The sequence below is a fragment of the Aptenodytes forsteri genome, unplaced genomic scaffold (assembly GCF_000699145.1).
Source record: "Aptenodytes forsteri isolate BGI_AS27 unplaced genomic scaffold, ASM69914v1 Scaffold23, whole genome shotgun sequence".
In the NCBI taxonomy this organism is placed as follows: domain Eukaryota; kingdom Metazoa; phylum Chordata; class Aves; order Sphenisciformes; family Spheniscidae; genus Aptenodytes; species Aptenodytes forsteri.
The window spans coordinates 2,124,813-2,140,019 of NW_008796043.1; the positions used below are offsets into that span (position 1 = coordinate 2,124,813).

The following is a 15,207-nucleotide window of genomic DNA, read 5'->3' on the forward strand; positions in this document are numbered from 1 at the left end:
CGGAGGCGGCGCGGCCTCTCCATCCAGGCTGGGCTGGCGAGGATCCAGGCAGCCTCTCAGGAGAACGCTCAGAAAATATTAGCTGTGCAGGTAGGTGATTGCAGGGAAGTCGGAAAGATCATTCTGATCTAGATTGAAAAGCAAATGATGGGTAGTGTGATGAAGCATTAAAACCATATCCCATCAGAGTTTTATAAATTTTTAACCTCTTTAATAAACTGGAATTGCATGAAGGATGAATTCAGTAAGTTAGCACATATACCATGCGTAGTTGGGAAAAAAGGGGGAGATTAGAGTTATTTCTCACAAACCTTTGAAAAGGTTGTTATAAATACATTGGATACAAACATTTGAAACATCGAGCGGCATTAGTATTGCTGCTCCGTTGTTTTAGAAGATGTTATCGTGTCCCGTTTGGTGCAAATATTATTTCCGTGGTAAACAATACTGTCATTTTCACTGTATTCGCATTTAATTTCTTTAGCGCGAGACTATTTTTTAGAAGTATCGTACCTTCCTGGCTCAGTTATATGATGACTTTCCCTTATCTGTAAAAAAGCAACGTTGGGGGGTTATGAGATTTAAAAATGGTTTCCAGGGATGTACGGTTTTTCATTTTATGACTTGTTCCCCGGATATATATATATTTACTAGGGAAAATAACTACTCTGCAGTATAGTTTGAATGTTCTTGTTCTTTTTGTCTTGTGCTATGGTATCGTAGTCATATGTCTGTAAAACCACTCCTTTCAATCTCTTCCCATAGTTAACGGCCATAACCAGATGGCGTTTGTGAAGGGTTTTTAAAAGACTTAAGTGAAAAATTTCCTCAGACTTATTCCTTGCAAAAGAAGTTATGCTGCTGATGCAGCTTTAGTGCAGCATATTCTTATAAACCTTGTTTTCTAATTTTTAACAGTCAGGCTTTGTTGTATGATCACAGAAACGATTTTGTTACATTTTAATATTACGTAATTACACCTCACAGTTAATACCTGATGCGTTAAGGTAAAAGCTAACTTAAATAAGTTCTAGAATTCCATTAAACTGCGTCAGCGTCATGATCTGATTTCAGTATCTCACTAAGATGATTTTTACTTTAAAATTCCAAATTTTCTTATATGTTCTACTTCTGTAAAAGATTTAGAAAATTCTAGTCATATTAAAATCAGAAAGTCAAGAAAAATAATTAAGATAAAATATAATCAGACTTTATACTTTTTTAATTATTTGTAATACTTTTAATTTTATGGACTTTTTGGGGGTGTTATATGTGCTAAATATTGCACTGACCTGTGAGCCAGTGAAAAGAGGTAAGCCAGGAACTACACTGACAAATTTGAACAAAAAAAACTGGAAAGGCTCCTTTTTGATTTTTGCGGGGGGATAGTCGGGGTGATTTCTGTTCTCTCCTGTGTTCAACTACTCCAATAGTGAATGAAGAACAGCGACAATCGATGCGCAGCCTAAAGCTCATGAATAATAATAGCAGTGACATGGAAGCCACAGGTGGCAGTTGGTTTCCTCACACATGAATCTTTACATTAATCTAATGTTACACAGTATTTTAATAGCTGTACTGTGAACCTCATATACAATTGAACTCTTATGTCAATAACTAGTCCACGTTATAACGAATGAGTTTTGCAGAAATCCTACACCTTAGCATAAATTTCTCCATTCATGTTGTTCATGCTGAGAAGCTGTGTCTGTAAATCTTGTCACCCTGAATAACTCAACTAACTAGAGATGGGCCTAAACAAAGCTTTTAGATGTAAGCCCCGGCAACGTTTGGGGGTGTTCAGACCCAAGTAGCTCAGACCTACCAAAGACATTTTGTTCAAAGTCTGGACAACATTCCATTCCCTGTCCGCTTTCACTGTCCATGACATCCTTTTCTGATATTCTGATCCTTTTCTGGTGTTCTAATATTCTTGTTATGTTTTTATGCAGTTTGACTGATAATAACTTACTATTAAAATAGTGAACAAGGAAAATATATAAAATTAAAATGGAAACTAGTTCAGCTAAGAGCAATTACCAAGGTGTATAGAAGAGTATTTCCTTTCAGCAGTGTGGTATTTTTATATTTTAGAGGTCTTGGCAGTGATTTATTTATATATGGACCGGTGTCTTTGTTTTATCTGCGTTATTGTCAGATAATCTATCCTTCTGTCAATTAAGTTCTTCTGTTGATGACATTCAGCATAGTGGCACGCACTTCCAAAACAAAAGCTGGCAGCCGTTCCTCTCCCTTCCTTTTCTCTCAGCAAGAAATACCCCGAGTTTGTTGTTCCTAGCGGCCGGCTCGCATTGAAGTGTGAGGATGAGAACCCGCTGCGCTGAGCAGTGTGCGAGTGTGCAGCAACATGGTGATTCCCGCTCACGAGAGCTTGCGTCCCAGCAGCTACCTTGACTAGAGCAAACAGGAGCAGCTGAATCACAGAGGAAGAGTGAATTAGAAGAGGCAGTAGATACAGTACATTGGCTGCCTAAGTGTTTTCTAATATTTTACAGAAGCCATGACCTGGGTGAGATCCAAAGAGAGACTTAAATATTCTTAATATAATGGAGGGGGTTTTGGCCTTTTCACCAGGTACTTTTTAACTAGCAACACTCTCCAGTTATACACAGCAGCAGTGTTTTGAGAGAATTATGATGTGAAAATCAAGAGCTGCCTCAGACTGGAAGACAGAATTGACCAGTGTTTCATCATTACTAGTCTATACTACTAAGCCTATTTTTAAAAGTCTAGACTTGCCTTCCAATCACTTCCAATGGTGCAGATGGACCATAGTGCCTGTAAAACCTTGTGCTTGAGAAGGATAACTGTGCCTGTAATAAGAAGGTGATATTGCCAAAGCCATTAGTGAGGAGGATGTTTCCAGTAACAGGTATTGGTGGAGTTAGTCATCACCTTTAATAAACACCAAAAAAAGCAAAACCTTAGGAGGGATCCCAGTTAATAGCAAAGTGCTTTTGTTAATGATAATTTGAAAAAAATAGGTGCTTGCAATTAAACCTCTCTAAAAGTTTTAAATTAAGAGGAGAGGTTTACAATGATGGCAAGCTCCTTTGGTGTCTGGTCTCTCAAATCCATTTCAGAAAGAATTATATGCAGTACCAGTCCCAGTTTCTGTTAGCACCAAACTTGGTACCGATGCCAGAGATCTGCCGTTAGTCATCCGCCCTGCTAGTTAAGCATGGATCTGAGCTCGCTCTTAATTCGAAGCTTCCCTCCCTGTCACGCTGCTAACGCATGCCCTTGGGCTGAGCATGTCCTTAGGCTGAGCCGACTGGCTTTGGTAATTGTACTAAACTGAACCAGGGTGCTCAGGCTTAGTGCAACACGGGCAGTGTGTCCCTTGGAGCACATGGCTAATGTACGCGTCCCCTTTGAGGATGCTGCTGCCCCCAGAAGCAGCAGCCTGGCCATAAGATGCTGCCGCATGCCATCACCATCTTAAATGTCCTAGGGCCAGAATCTCTGCTTTGCCACAATTATGCTTAGGGTAGCAAAGGCAGAGTCCCTCATTTACCTCCTTAGCTCTCTGTCCAGCCTTAGCACTGGCTGTACACGTTTTTGGTCTGCCTGGCCCTACCCAGCAGCGGTGTACTTTACCAGGGAACACTGCTGGACGCACCTCCTTTTGGGTCTCTGTTCTGAGAAAGAAGACCAAGAAACATTCTTCAGTATGTAGGAGAAATGAGAATATGCTTACTGAGCTCACACCACTGTTATATGACTGAAGACATGTTAATATTATCCAAATATCTTAAAATTATCCAAAGCACCAACAATATGAGTGTGAACCATGAAGGCAGAATTATGGGAGTCAACCTCTAGTAAATACTAGCTTTTCCCATTTTTTTGCTAAGGGTCATTAGTCTATATTGTACGTGGTGACATTAATAGAATTTTTAAAACAAAATGCCATTTTAATTTATATTAAGCTCCTTTTGTTTCAATCAGACATTAAAATATATATTCCCTGTTTTTTATCATGATGCTTGCAGCCAGCTTGCTTTTTCAACATTTAATAGACTTTTAAATATATATTCCCTGTTTTTTATCATGATGCTTGCAGCCATTTTGCTTTTTCAACATTTAATATTTGCCTTGGAAATAGGAATGATCAACTGGTTACTTAGTGTCTGTATGTTTTGTGAATATACTTCTGGCAGAAAATGGAATTTTAAAATTGACTATTTCAATTGTGATGTTAAAAAAAGGGGTAAGAGATTCTCCCATAGTAATAGCAAAGAATAAATACGTTGGCAATCAAATCAACTGCTAGAGCAGAGATTAATGACTGAAATGATTTATACTTTCAATTTTGGCTCTTCATCTATTTCATTTTTTGTAGAGCAAAGTGCAGGACTGTTTCTTGGGCAAGACTATTTCATCTTCTTATGCTCTACCTTTTTTCTAACCCATTTCAAGTTTTGAAAATTCCTTTACTGCTGTCTGATTGCAACCAGTGCCAGAATTTGAGAAATTAGAATTGCAGCGCATGAAGTGCACTAGAAGTGCATTAGAAGTGCATGAGCACTGCTCTGCTCTTCTTTCATTCTGGGCAGTTTACACACATGCTTAATGGCTCTGAAAAGAGAATTTGTTTTTATCATGGTAGTCAAAGAAAGTTCTATGAGCTCCATCATAGATTACACTGACTCTTCAGGTAAACTTAGTTATCTCAATAGTCAAAGGAAATCCTATGTGGTAGGAGAGGAGCAAAGACTATTGCTGAAGTCAGTGGCAGCTTTTCTTCAAATAAAAGCTGCATGGAGATCTCTTCTGGTTGGGGTTTGAAGAAATGTGACAGAGCAGTGTGGGGAAAATTTCACCATCACAGTTGGTGCAGTCCATATTCTATAGTTTGCTGGAGGATTTCAGTCTTCAAAAATCTTTCTACAATTACTAAATCCATTTTTAATCCAGCAGAAAATAATAAAAGTAATCTCTTTAATTTAGAAAAAACTGACAAAAATGTAAACCCTTTTCTCCCAAAAGTGTACAGGCAAAGTATTTGTTAAGTTAATGACTTTTGTTTTCCCAATAATGTTTTGGAGTTTCAATAACTTGGCTCTTGGGTAAGTTCAATTAGCTATCTAATTGCAAAAATGATATATGATGGCAGGTATAGCTTTATTTAGGACTGTGGCTGTGCGTTAATCCTGACAGTCTTCAATTTAGTCCATCCTTTTAGATGATTTATCTTGACTATAGTTCTGCCAGAATGATTTTGGGGGCCAAAGTGCTAACAAAATGATAGCATCATTGCTACTCTCATTGTAACTTTAAAGCACTTCATATATACTTTTTCTGATGGTGGCACGACAAAGGTACCTTTTTAATAAATACAAGATTATTGGCTTAAATTTTAATAGATCTGCACCTTTGATAGCCATTCACACCAGTGTAAAGTGATATAAAAATAGATCATCAGGATTTAGAGTTTGGAAACTTCTTAGTTCGTTGCGGTTTTACTCATTTTCATTAGGTGGAAATTGCTACATAAGGCACAAAGGAATGAAGCATCAACCCCCAGACTGTCGCTTTGACTGCAGAATGCTGTGATTATTTATACGTTTTCCACAGTTTTACTCAAGTTGCTTGATTATCCTGAAATCTTTAAAAAAATTTTGGCAAAGCTGTTGTAGTTCAAAATAATTCCACTGTACTGAACTACACCAGTTTACACTAGAAAAGAATTTTGATCTATTTTGTATTGTCTTTATTCGGGCAATTTTGCAGAGGTCACCAGAGAAAGGACTGTTCTTTACTAAGGCTTTGAAACTTTGCTGAATCTATTGCAGGCATCTCAGTGGATACTGCATCTTACTGGAGGAAATGTTTTACTGACTGGGCAAAATCTGTGGTTTTCATGGCACCCTGTTGTACATCCTTACAGGAAAGAGCCAGTGCAGTTCCACTAAGGCCAGGACCAGCTATAATCCCCCATGTTAAAAGCAGTGTTTGACCTTTTACTTTCTGAAAACAACTCTTTCTTAACTTGCTTCTTAGCTGTCAGATGGTAGTCAATTTAAGTACATCTTTTGTTCTCTAACTTATTAACACGGGTGTGTTGTGGTGTCCCTCAGGGCTGACGCTCTTCAAAATCTGTACACCTTCTCTTTTATTTTTCTCTGTTACGGGTTGAGTTATCACCATTTATGCTGATTACACTCAGTTGTGTCTTTTTTGCCTGCTGATTTCACTTTAGCAGTCTTGCTGTTTCTGCCTTGTCTTGGAGACATATGGGGTTGGATGACAGATAACTTTTCTTAAGGGGACATGGCTACACACCTTTTAATTAGTTTAGTTGTACTTAGTCACATTTATTCATAATAGCCATTTGAAATGTTTAAGTTAAATTTTGCTGGTTTTATTATTCATTTATAAAATATTTATTTTGTACTGTTAAAGGGGAATTGAGACCAGCTATTTTTGCTTCTGCTGATGGGGGTAATGCTTCTGAGTTGAAAAATTTGTTACTTAAGAAACATGGAAATCAGCGTCCAATATATAGTTCCTGAAAATACATGGCTTTCCTCTCAAATGCTTATGAATTTTGGATAATAACATCTGGAATTCTTCAAAATATGATGTCACATGTTATTTCAATCCTTAAAGTGATTATTTTTGTGTAGATTTTTCTAGATTGAGTTGATGACCCTAACAAGCATTCACCAAAATCTGAATTTACTTATCACGTAGGAGTAGTGGCAAATACAGCTGCCATGGAATAGACACACAAAATGTTCATGACCATTTATTTTGTTGCTGCATGATGAGAAGGACTCTTCTAGTGAGAGAGTGGAAAGTAATCTCAAAATAAGACCAATTCATAGAAGAAATTAGAACCTGCTTCATTTCTTTACCTCCTTTTCATGGTCTGTGATTTTGCTTATCACATGGCAAAACTCTGATGTCTGTATTCTGACATAATTTCCTTTATCATTTTTGAAGTGTACATGACATTTGGCACAACTCAGTTGCATTTAGGTTTTTATGCCACTTATGCCTTAGTGCACCAAGCTTCTTATGCTTCACATAAACTCTTCATTTTTCAAAGCGTCATGCCCAAAGGCTGATATAAACACGAACGTTTCCTGGCATGCATAGGAACACCTTAGTGGCCTTACCTGGCTAATTATTCTATGGCTTCACTTGAAAGTTTCACTATATGAAGTAAATGTGATATGAAGCAAATTGTTTAGAAACGTGGCTGTCACCTAAAAACTCTAGTGTATAGTAGAAAGATAAAGACAAACAGTTCTGCTAGTTGCCCGTCAATGATGGAGGCTAGAAGATGGTCTCTGCCAATAAAAAAAAAAGTCTCACATTTTTAGGATTAACCTGACCAGGATTGCTGTGGTGATGAATTATTTAGTTTGTTTGCAGGTGTACACTTTCAATATACAATTTTTTGTGCAGAAATATGTATGAGTATTTTGAGTACTAAAAATTGTGACCTAAGAGAAAACGGAAGGATGACATCTAATCTAGGAGATTTATTTTTAATTTTCTTTTAAAAGAAGAATTCCTAAGAGTTACATTTCTTCAGTATTCACCACCACGTACTGAAATCCATCTCTGTATATTACCAGAGTAGCCCTAATTGTCCACTGTCTTACACTTTCTAACATCCACACACAGAAATGTCTTAATAATTTAAAATATGCTAATAGAAATGTATAGATACTTTTTTTAATAATAAAACACAAGTTTACAGAATTAAAAGTTTACTACAGGCAACTTGATATCTGACTTTAACTGATGATGAGATTACTAGACAAACTTCATTTCTCATTGAGCGAAAATTATTCTCCCATTAAAGAAAAATAGAATCCAGAAATGCAGTCTATGAATTCATAAACTTTCCACCTGTAACTCTGATAACTTACATTTGTGGGCCAAACACTCAAAACTCCAGTCAAATGTGAGGAACTGGCAAGCTTATTATCTCTGCTGCTTTTATTGTCAGCAAGGCTACTCAAACCAGTAGGTCTTGAAAGACAAGAAGAGAGAAACTGCGTGATTTCCAGCTTCTTAAAAATCGATCCACTGAGTCATGTCACTGCTACAGTAATCTTTAAACCTCAGATTATTCTCTGTCTCCCTGACAGAGAGATTCAGAGTTTAAAACTTGGTGGAATAAAAATGTGCTGAAACACTGTATCACAAATTGAAAAGTTTTCAAAAAACATTAAAGTTGTCATGCTTGATGCCTTTTCCAGAATTTGAAGACTACTGGATTTCTATTTCTTGAAGTAGCATAAATTTTACATTTTTTAGTTAAATTACTAATACCTGTGTTGTAATGTTTACACAAAATAGGCTGAATTAAGTTTATAGAAATAACTGCAATCCTAACATTTCCAAATTGAGTACCTTGTTTTTGTAACCTTAATAATTTTCTTTTAAGATCTTTTTTAAAACTTTAAAATTTCCAAGAATATAAACTATCATATTGACACTTACCTTGATCATCAGCAGAATTAGTGCCCATACACTTATCTGCCACTTTAGCTAATGGAGTACATAATGACTGTAGTAGGCTGTTGTCTATCTCTTATTCAGTAATTTATTGCTCAGCCTTTTTAGCTAATCGAAGACCCTCCAGCTCATATTCTCTGCTTTTCCCGACCCAGTGTCGGTGCTGCATCTTATCCCAGGTGAATGTCAGACTTCTCTCTTGCACCCAACTCATTCCCAGCCTGCTGGCCCAGCCATTTCTGCTTCCCTTTCAAGCTCCTTTTCCAGCCTTAGTCTCTGGCACTACCTATTGATTTCCATTTTCCTCTGTTCCCTTGTTCCTTCCTCAAGTCCCAGCCTCCGTCTTTTTTTTCCAGCCAATGGTCACCTTCTTCCACCACCTCTGAGAACTGCCAATTCCAGTCTCTACCCTCACCTGACAGACCACTGACAGTTTTCCTTCTCTGCAGCCCAATTTTATCTCCTCGTAAGCCTTCTCCAAATCTTACTGTTGCTCCATTTTGGCTCTTGTTCTGTCACATTCAAATCAAGCAATTTCCTCCTCCTCCAGCATCTACCGGGCGAAATGAAAGCACAGGCAGGACACCTCTACTCTAAGGTCCCTAGACCCAACCCAAACCACAGCAGTCCTGAGATACTACTGCTGGAGAAGCCTTACCTATTGCAAGGCTCAAGTTTGTAAAAATGTAGTTTTCAGAGCTACTGAGCTCAAGCTGACATTTACCAAGCATGGGCAAACTGTGTTTTCAGAGCCTTATTGCTCTGAAATTTTGTTGGCAGTAGTGTATGACCCATTTCTGTAATTTTTAAATTTACCAAAGAAATCAAGCATTTGAGCCCAATGCCTAAATTTTGGATAAATTGTATAAATAAATAAATAAATAAATAAATAAATAAATAAATAAATAAAATGGATCCTATAAAAGCAAATGCTTGGCAACTTTCATAATATGCAATACTTTCAGTCCTACCTGCAGTTCAGAGGAGTCCTGTCTATTATAGAAAAATTAGCTGAAGTGGTTTAAAGACCAGTGGTTCAAAATCCAGCAATAATTAATTCAAGTTCTTCCTAGCGAAATGTATAGGAATCCTTGTTTCTCTTTGCAGAGCTTAGCTGTCTTGGTTTGAGTAGGTGTGTTAAGAGTATCTGGGACAATATGGGAAAGCACACACACAATCAAAATCTCTCAAAGTGTTTATTATGGTTCTGTGAAAAGTTTCTGGGGTTTTTCTTCCAGAGAAGCATAGCCATTTCTCATCTGTAATGTTATTTTTCTAAATCATGTTTTGTCCTGATCAGAGCAATAGTACTGAATAGCAGGAAAGCCATCATTTTCTTAAGCAGTACTGGCTAAACAAGAGAAAACATAGTTTGAATGTACATTATGTTTCTACCAGCTGTGCTGAGAGATACCTGAAGAGCAACAGAGTGAACAACTTTATAAATAGTTCCATTTAATGTAAAATGCTGTGTTTCTGAGACTTTTACACTAAAATAACTATACGTAGTTGGGTACTGGGTTCAGGTTTAAGGCCAAATTATAGGTAACATTGAGGTTTATGATGTTGATTCTGTAGCTCATGAATCTCTCTTTTGAGACCTTGGCCGAATATGACAAACCTCTCAAAGGTCCATCATTTGGATCACAAGATGCCCTTGGTAAGCAAAACCAGAGCAGTTTTGCATGTACTTACTCCTTCAAGAAGCCAACAGTAGTTTTGAATAAGAGAACACAACAATGAGCTGACAAGTAAGATGGTTATTCAGTTGTAATGTGTCAAAAAGAAAAGGAAATGACCATAGATTTGCTTTTCCAGCAATTGACAGAAGCCTTCAGTGTATAATTAAGAAAAGTTAAATAAAGCCCATTTTTAGGAAGACAAGATTAAGGATAGGATTTATGAAGTTATACTGTTGCCAAATGAGCAAATGCTTAGCTCTGGTTTTATAAATAAAAACTAAGAAATGAAATTTCTTTATCCAGTACAGTGAGTAAAGAATCAGAGAAATGACATTTTAAATTAATGATTCAACCTTGCAACATCACTTTGGGCTATCTGAAGTTTAGTAACCTCCTTCTAGCCATTTTAAACATATATCAAAACACAGGTTTAATGATGAACTGTTTACATGTTGAAAGCTCCTTTTCGACAGCTCTTCTGTTTTTGTCGTTACCTGAATTAATTATGGTAGTTCAGAACGTCTCTAGTAAACATGCTGATATATCATAGATTATAAACTCATCTACTGAACTCTTAACCATGGTTGCAAAGTAGATTATTTTATTTAAAGACAGCAGTTTAAAAATTTAGACATTTAATTTAATTATCCTCTCCCAGAAGTATAAGAAATCAGAATCCTAGTGTGAATAGCTTTATACTTGCATAAGAAAACTTACAGGAGCATTTTTGCCTTAAACTCAATAATTTTATTTATAATCACTAACTATGTTTTTGTTTTACAGAACCAGTATGATTTGGAAAAAAATAAAATTGCTTTTAAAGTACAAAAATAATTATGAACCACTTGAAATGTAATGTCTGTATTTTATTTCTCATCAGAATTCATTAGTGTGTAACATCAATAATTTAGCCCATCATTTGCCAACACTGACTTGGCTCAGTAGTTCAATCATGTAACCCTGTAAACTCACTTTCCATTAAAATGAATGTTGCTGACAAAGGATAACTAAAGAGATACTTCATTTATTAGCTAAAGAGATACTTCATTTATCAACATTTTTAAATTAGGAGTTTGGGACCACAGACACTTAGCTGGATAAATTATTCAAAGGAATCTTTGCATTAGGCCTAAAGATGTTTGTAGAATCAAATACAATGTTATCCAGAATTATAACTGCCTTTCATTTGTGTAACATGTAATTCACAGTATACTATTCCAGAAACCAACAGAGCCACCTGCAGAGAACCAAATGACCTACCAGAATGGAATCCTGACTGTCATGTGCAAAATTATAAAATGTGTAATAGTTATCCCATATTTTGATTGACTCAATCAAGCATTTCCCACGGAAAACTTACAAGAAACTTCTTGCAACAGGCACTATAATCTTCCAAAGTTGCATCTGAGGTATTAAATGCTTTACATTATTTTACTATGAGCAGCTTCTTCAAATCCAGTTATTATCTTCTCTAAACACATCCTTTAAAAACATGCAGGTTTCAGATGTGATGTCTCAGCTTGTTGCTTCTCCAGCCTTTTTCCTAGCCACCTATTCTTTCTTACGAGGATACTGGCTTCATTTTCTAAACTTCAGTCCTTTTTTTTTGCTAACATACTACAACTTGGACATAAACATTTCTTTTTTGAAATAAATAGCTACCCGAAGCATGTGAGGACAAAGTTAGGAATAAAATAAAAACCTCTCATATCATGTCTTTTGCCTATGCCTGGGAAGATAGATCTGGAAACCAAATCCTTCCTGAGGACAAATCAGTAAACATCTGTCACAGGATCAATATAACATGACTGTCATCTGACTGCGTACTCTGGAGGGCTGCTGCTAGCGGTACAGAAGGAACCAATTAAGGACATAAGCAGAAAGCGAATAAAAACGTTATAATACCAATTTGGTGCGAGCCACGACATCACTGTCCATTCCCCTTACTCTTTTCTGTCTGAGCGCATATGGTTTCTCTAGCAAGTATTCCCATCTTTATCCCTTTCTCAAACTTTGCATTGGAGGTATTCTTAACCTAGAGACAAGAACCACTCCTCCTTTGAGCGATGTTCCAAGTAAATCTTGTTACAGTCTCGATGCTCACAGGCTGTTATAAATACATTCTTATGATACTCCAGGCTGAGGAGCGAGGGATCAAATTTAGGTCTTCATTTGCAAGTGTTCTCATAAGTATTTTTTCCGAAATGAATGGGATATTTTCTCTAAGCCTGAGCACTGTGTTAACTGAGCATGTATGCAGGTAGCAAAGCAGAAATATTTGAGACAGAGGGAAAGACGCTACTATCGGCTAATTCAGGGGACTGAGGAGCTTTGTGCAAGGAAATCTTTCCTGTAAATTTTTCTCTTATTTTGTGAGGGGAGAGCGGGGTGGAAAGGATTACGCCTTAGAGAACTACTCAGTTCTCAAGAATAATTTTGAAGAAAATGAGAACAGAGGCAGTTCTCTTTTAATAGTGCTGCATTTCTCATCCCTGTAATATTCAGCATTGCTACAAGGGTATGCAATCTGTATCATCACTTGACTCAGCATCACTTTTGGCACTCCTACTGGCGCTGAAGCAAAAAGCTGAGAGTTGAAGACTCAGGAAGAGCAGTTTCTTTCTCACACTTAACTCTCCTCCAAAACTCTGATGGGTCACAGCAGTTTCACTGAGTTGCTTTAGCATGCCAGCTTGTCACAGCTATCGTGGAATTTTACTGGAGCATTTTAATTATCTATAATAACTCCAGAAAATCCCTTTTTTCATTTGGCACAGATTTTTCAAAGCTATGAGTTTTAGTTTTATTATGATTTATAAAATAAGAAAATGAAAGAGTACACCAAACAAGGAGATTTTTAATGCTATGCTTCACTCCAATTAACCTTCAGGGACTAAGACGACTTGCAAAATAAAAAACATGCTTAAAACTGGTCTCCTTGAAGTCAATGATGAAGTTAGGCTGGCTTCCTTAGATACAGGACAATTTTCCTCAGGGTGAAGGCAGAACAATCTGAGTCAACATACATACTCTCACTATGTTGCCTTGTAGTGAAACTTTTATTCTTAGGGCTAAAATTACATCTGTGTTTTAAAAGTTCTGTGGTCATAATTTTGTTATAATCTTGATGGCCTAAGAATGTAAGCAAGGCAGATTTTATAAGGCAAGGGACTATCTTTTATTAGACTGGAAAAAAGACAAGCTTTTGAGTACACAAGCCCTTCCTGTTAGCATAATTTCTTGTATCTTTGATAACTATCTGGGAGGGTGTTGAGCATTATGTTCTCAGTTTCAGTGATATATTCATTGATAATCTAATTATCACTCAGTTTAAACTGTATATATATAATTATGCAGCAAAGACTTCCACCTGTATTCTGGTCTTTCTTAGATCTTAATATCTTATTTAACTCACTGTAATAATAATTTCCCACATTTCATAGTGACTCTTTTGACCTATACAGATGATGAGTCTAACCACTGCTGGTGTTATATTATTATTTTTTCCATTTATTTCTCATTCTTTTTAATTCCTACTTCTTTCTTCTTAACAGGTAGACTCTGAAAGATAGGGAAAATTTAGAGGCAATGAGGAAGGAAACTATTTGACTGGATAGGTCAGATTAGCATTTGAGATTAGCAATCTAAAACATGATGATGCAGTCTTCTGAAATAATTTATGGTTTTTCTTTGGTTTCTCCAATTTTCTCAGTTCCATATGTCTCAAGGATAAAAAGCCATTTGTCGTCTTTCTTCTATTGATCATCAAAGAGCTGAGATTTTCCTGCATATAAATTTTCCTGCATCAGAATTTTTCATTGCTTTATAGTCCCTCAGCATATAATTCTGGAGCTCTATCTGTAATAGCCTGACAGCGTCAGTGTCACCCTGACAGATACGTTGCTGCCCAATAACCATTCAGGTTGAGAAGTCATGCACTTTAGCTTCACCAGCATGATTTCTGCCTTACCAAGATCAACATCCAGAAAAGTGGCCTGTTTGGGCTGCCGTTTGATTCGGAATAATTTAAGAAACCTTTTAAGTAGACTTGTGTCTTTAAATAGCACTTTCCTATTAGGGAATACTGAAGATTTTTCCTTTTCACAAGTAAAATAATCTTTTATTGGAGCAAATTATTGGCAGAAATACAAATTATTTTGGAGCCAAATCAACTTCCTTTGGGAGCGACAGAAGCCTGTGAGGGGTGTGTGGATGCCCTCTGAAGCAGCATTTGCAGTTTTCTGTCCCTCCTGTACAATGGAGGCAGCTGCAGGCTTGGACACAGATGTCCTTGAGGACATGAAGGAGAGAAACCTGAGCGAGCCACTCCATGACTTTCCCCCTTCCTGCCACATTCCTTGGCCTCGAGTAGTACAAGTTGTCTTTCTGGCTGCTCAGCCTTACAGAGAGGCTTTAACATCTATTTTCAGAGACTATGAATGAATTTGCAAAGTTGTTTGTGGATATATAGCTCTTCTAGCTGTTTCTAGGTTAATGCAAAACCTTCCTTTCTTGAGTTTCCACGTGTGCTACAGGGACAACAGGAGAAATATCTGACCCTGTGGAAACTCAGAAGCATGACCCTGAGATTACAGGGAGGCCTTCTGAAATTTAGGAATACTTGCTGAAACATGGGGAATTCTGGCAAAAATTCTCTTCAGTCTGTTCTCATCTGTCTGTTCTGGGATAGGAAAATGTTAGGAAGAAATATTGTATATATTTATTCTGCCCTTATACTCTTCCCTACATAGCCTCTCATCAAGACCATTGCTGGGAACAGAACAGTGGGTTAGATGGACCGTTGGTTTGACTCCACGTTGCGGTTCGTACGTTATGGTGTTATGGAAAAATGAGAACCTCAACACTAATGTTGCTGGCTTCTAAGGCAATATATGCATTTTTCCAATTTGACATTCACATTTTATTTATAGCCCTATTATTATTCCCATGTTTTTCTGCATAGTTTTCTGATTATCTTGTTGATTTACTATATCTTCACATAATTCAGATATTCTGCATCTGT

At 36.9% G+C, this 15,207-nt stretch overlaps 1 protein-coding gene across 1 annotated transcript in view; it reads left to right on the top strand.

Annotated features, from left to right (window-relative positions):
• The window catches only part of CCDC178 (coiled-coil domain containing 178), a 189,303-nt gene that overhangs the window by 166,583 nt on the left and 7,513 nt on the right, over window positions 1-15,207 (top strand). The window contains 1 exon segment of the mRNA XM_019473739.1: window positions 6-90. Within this exon segment, the coding sequence (XP_019329284.1) occupies window positions 6-90 (85 nt within the window).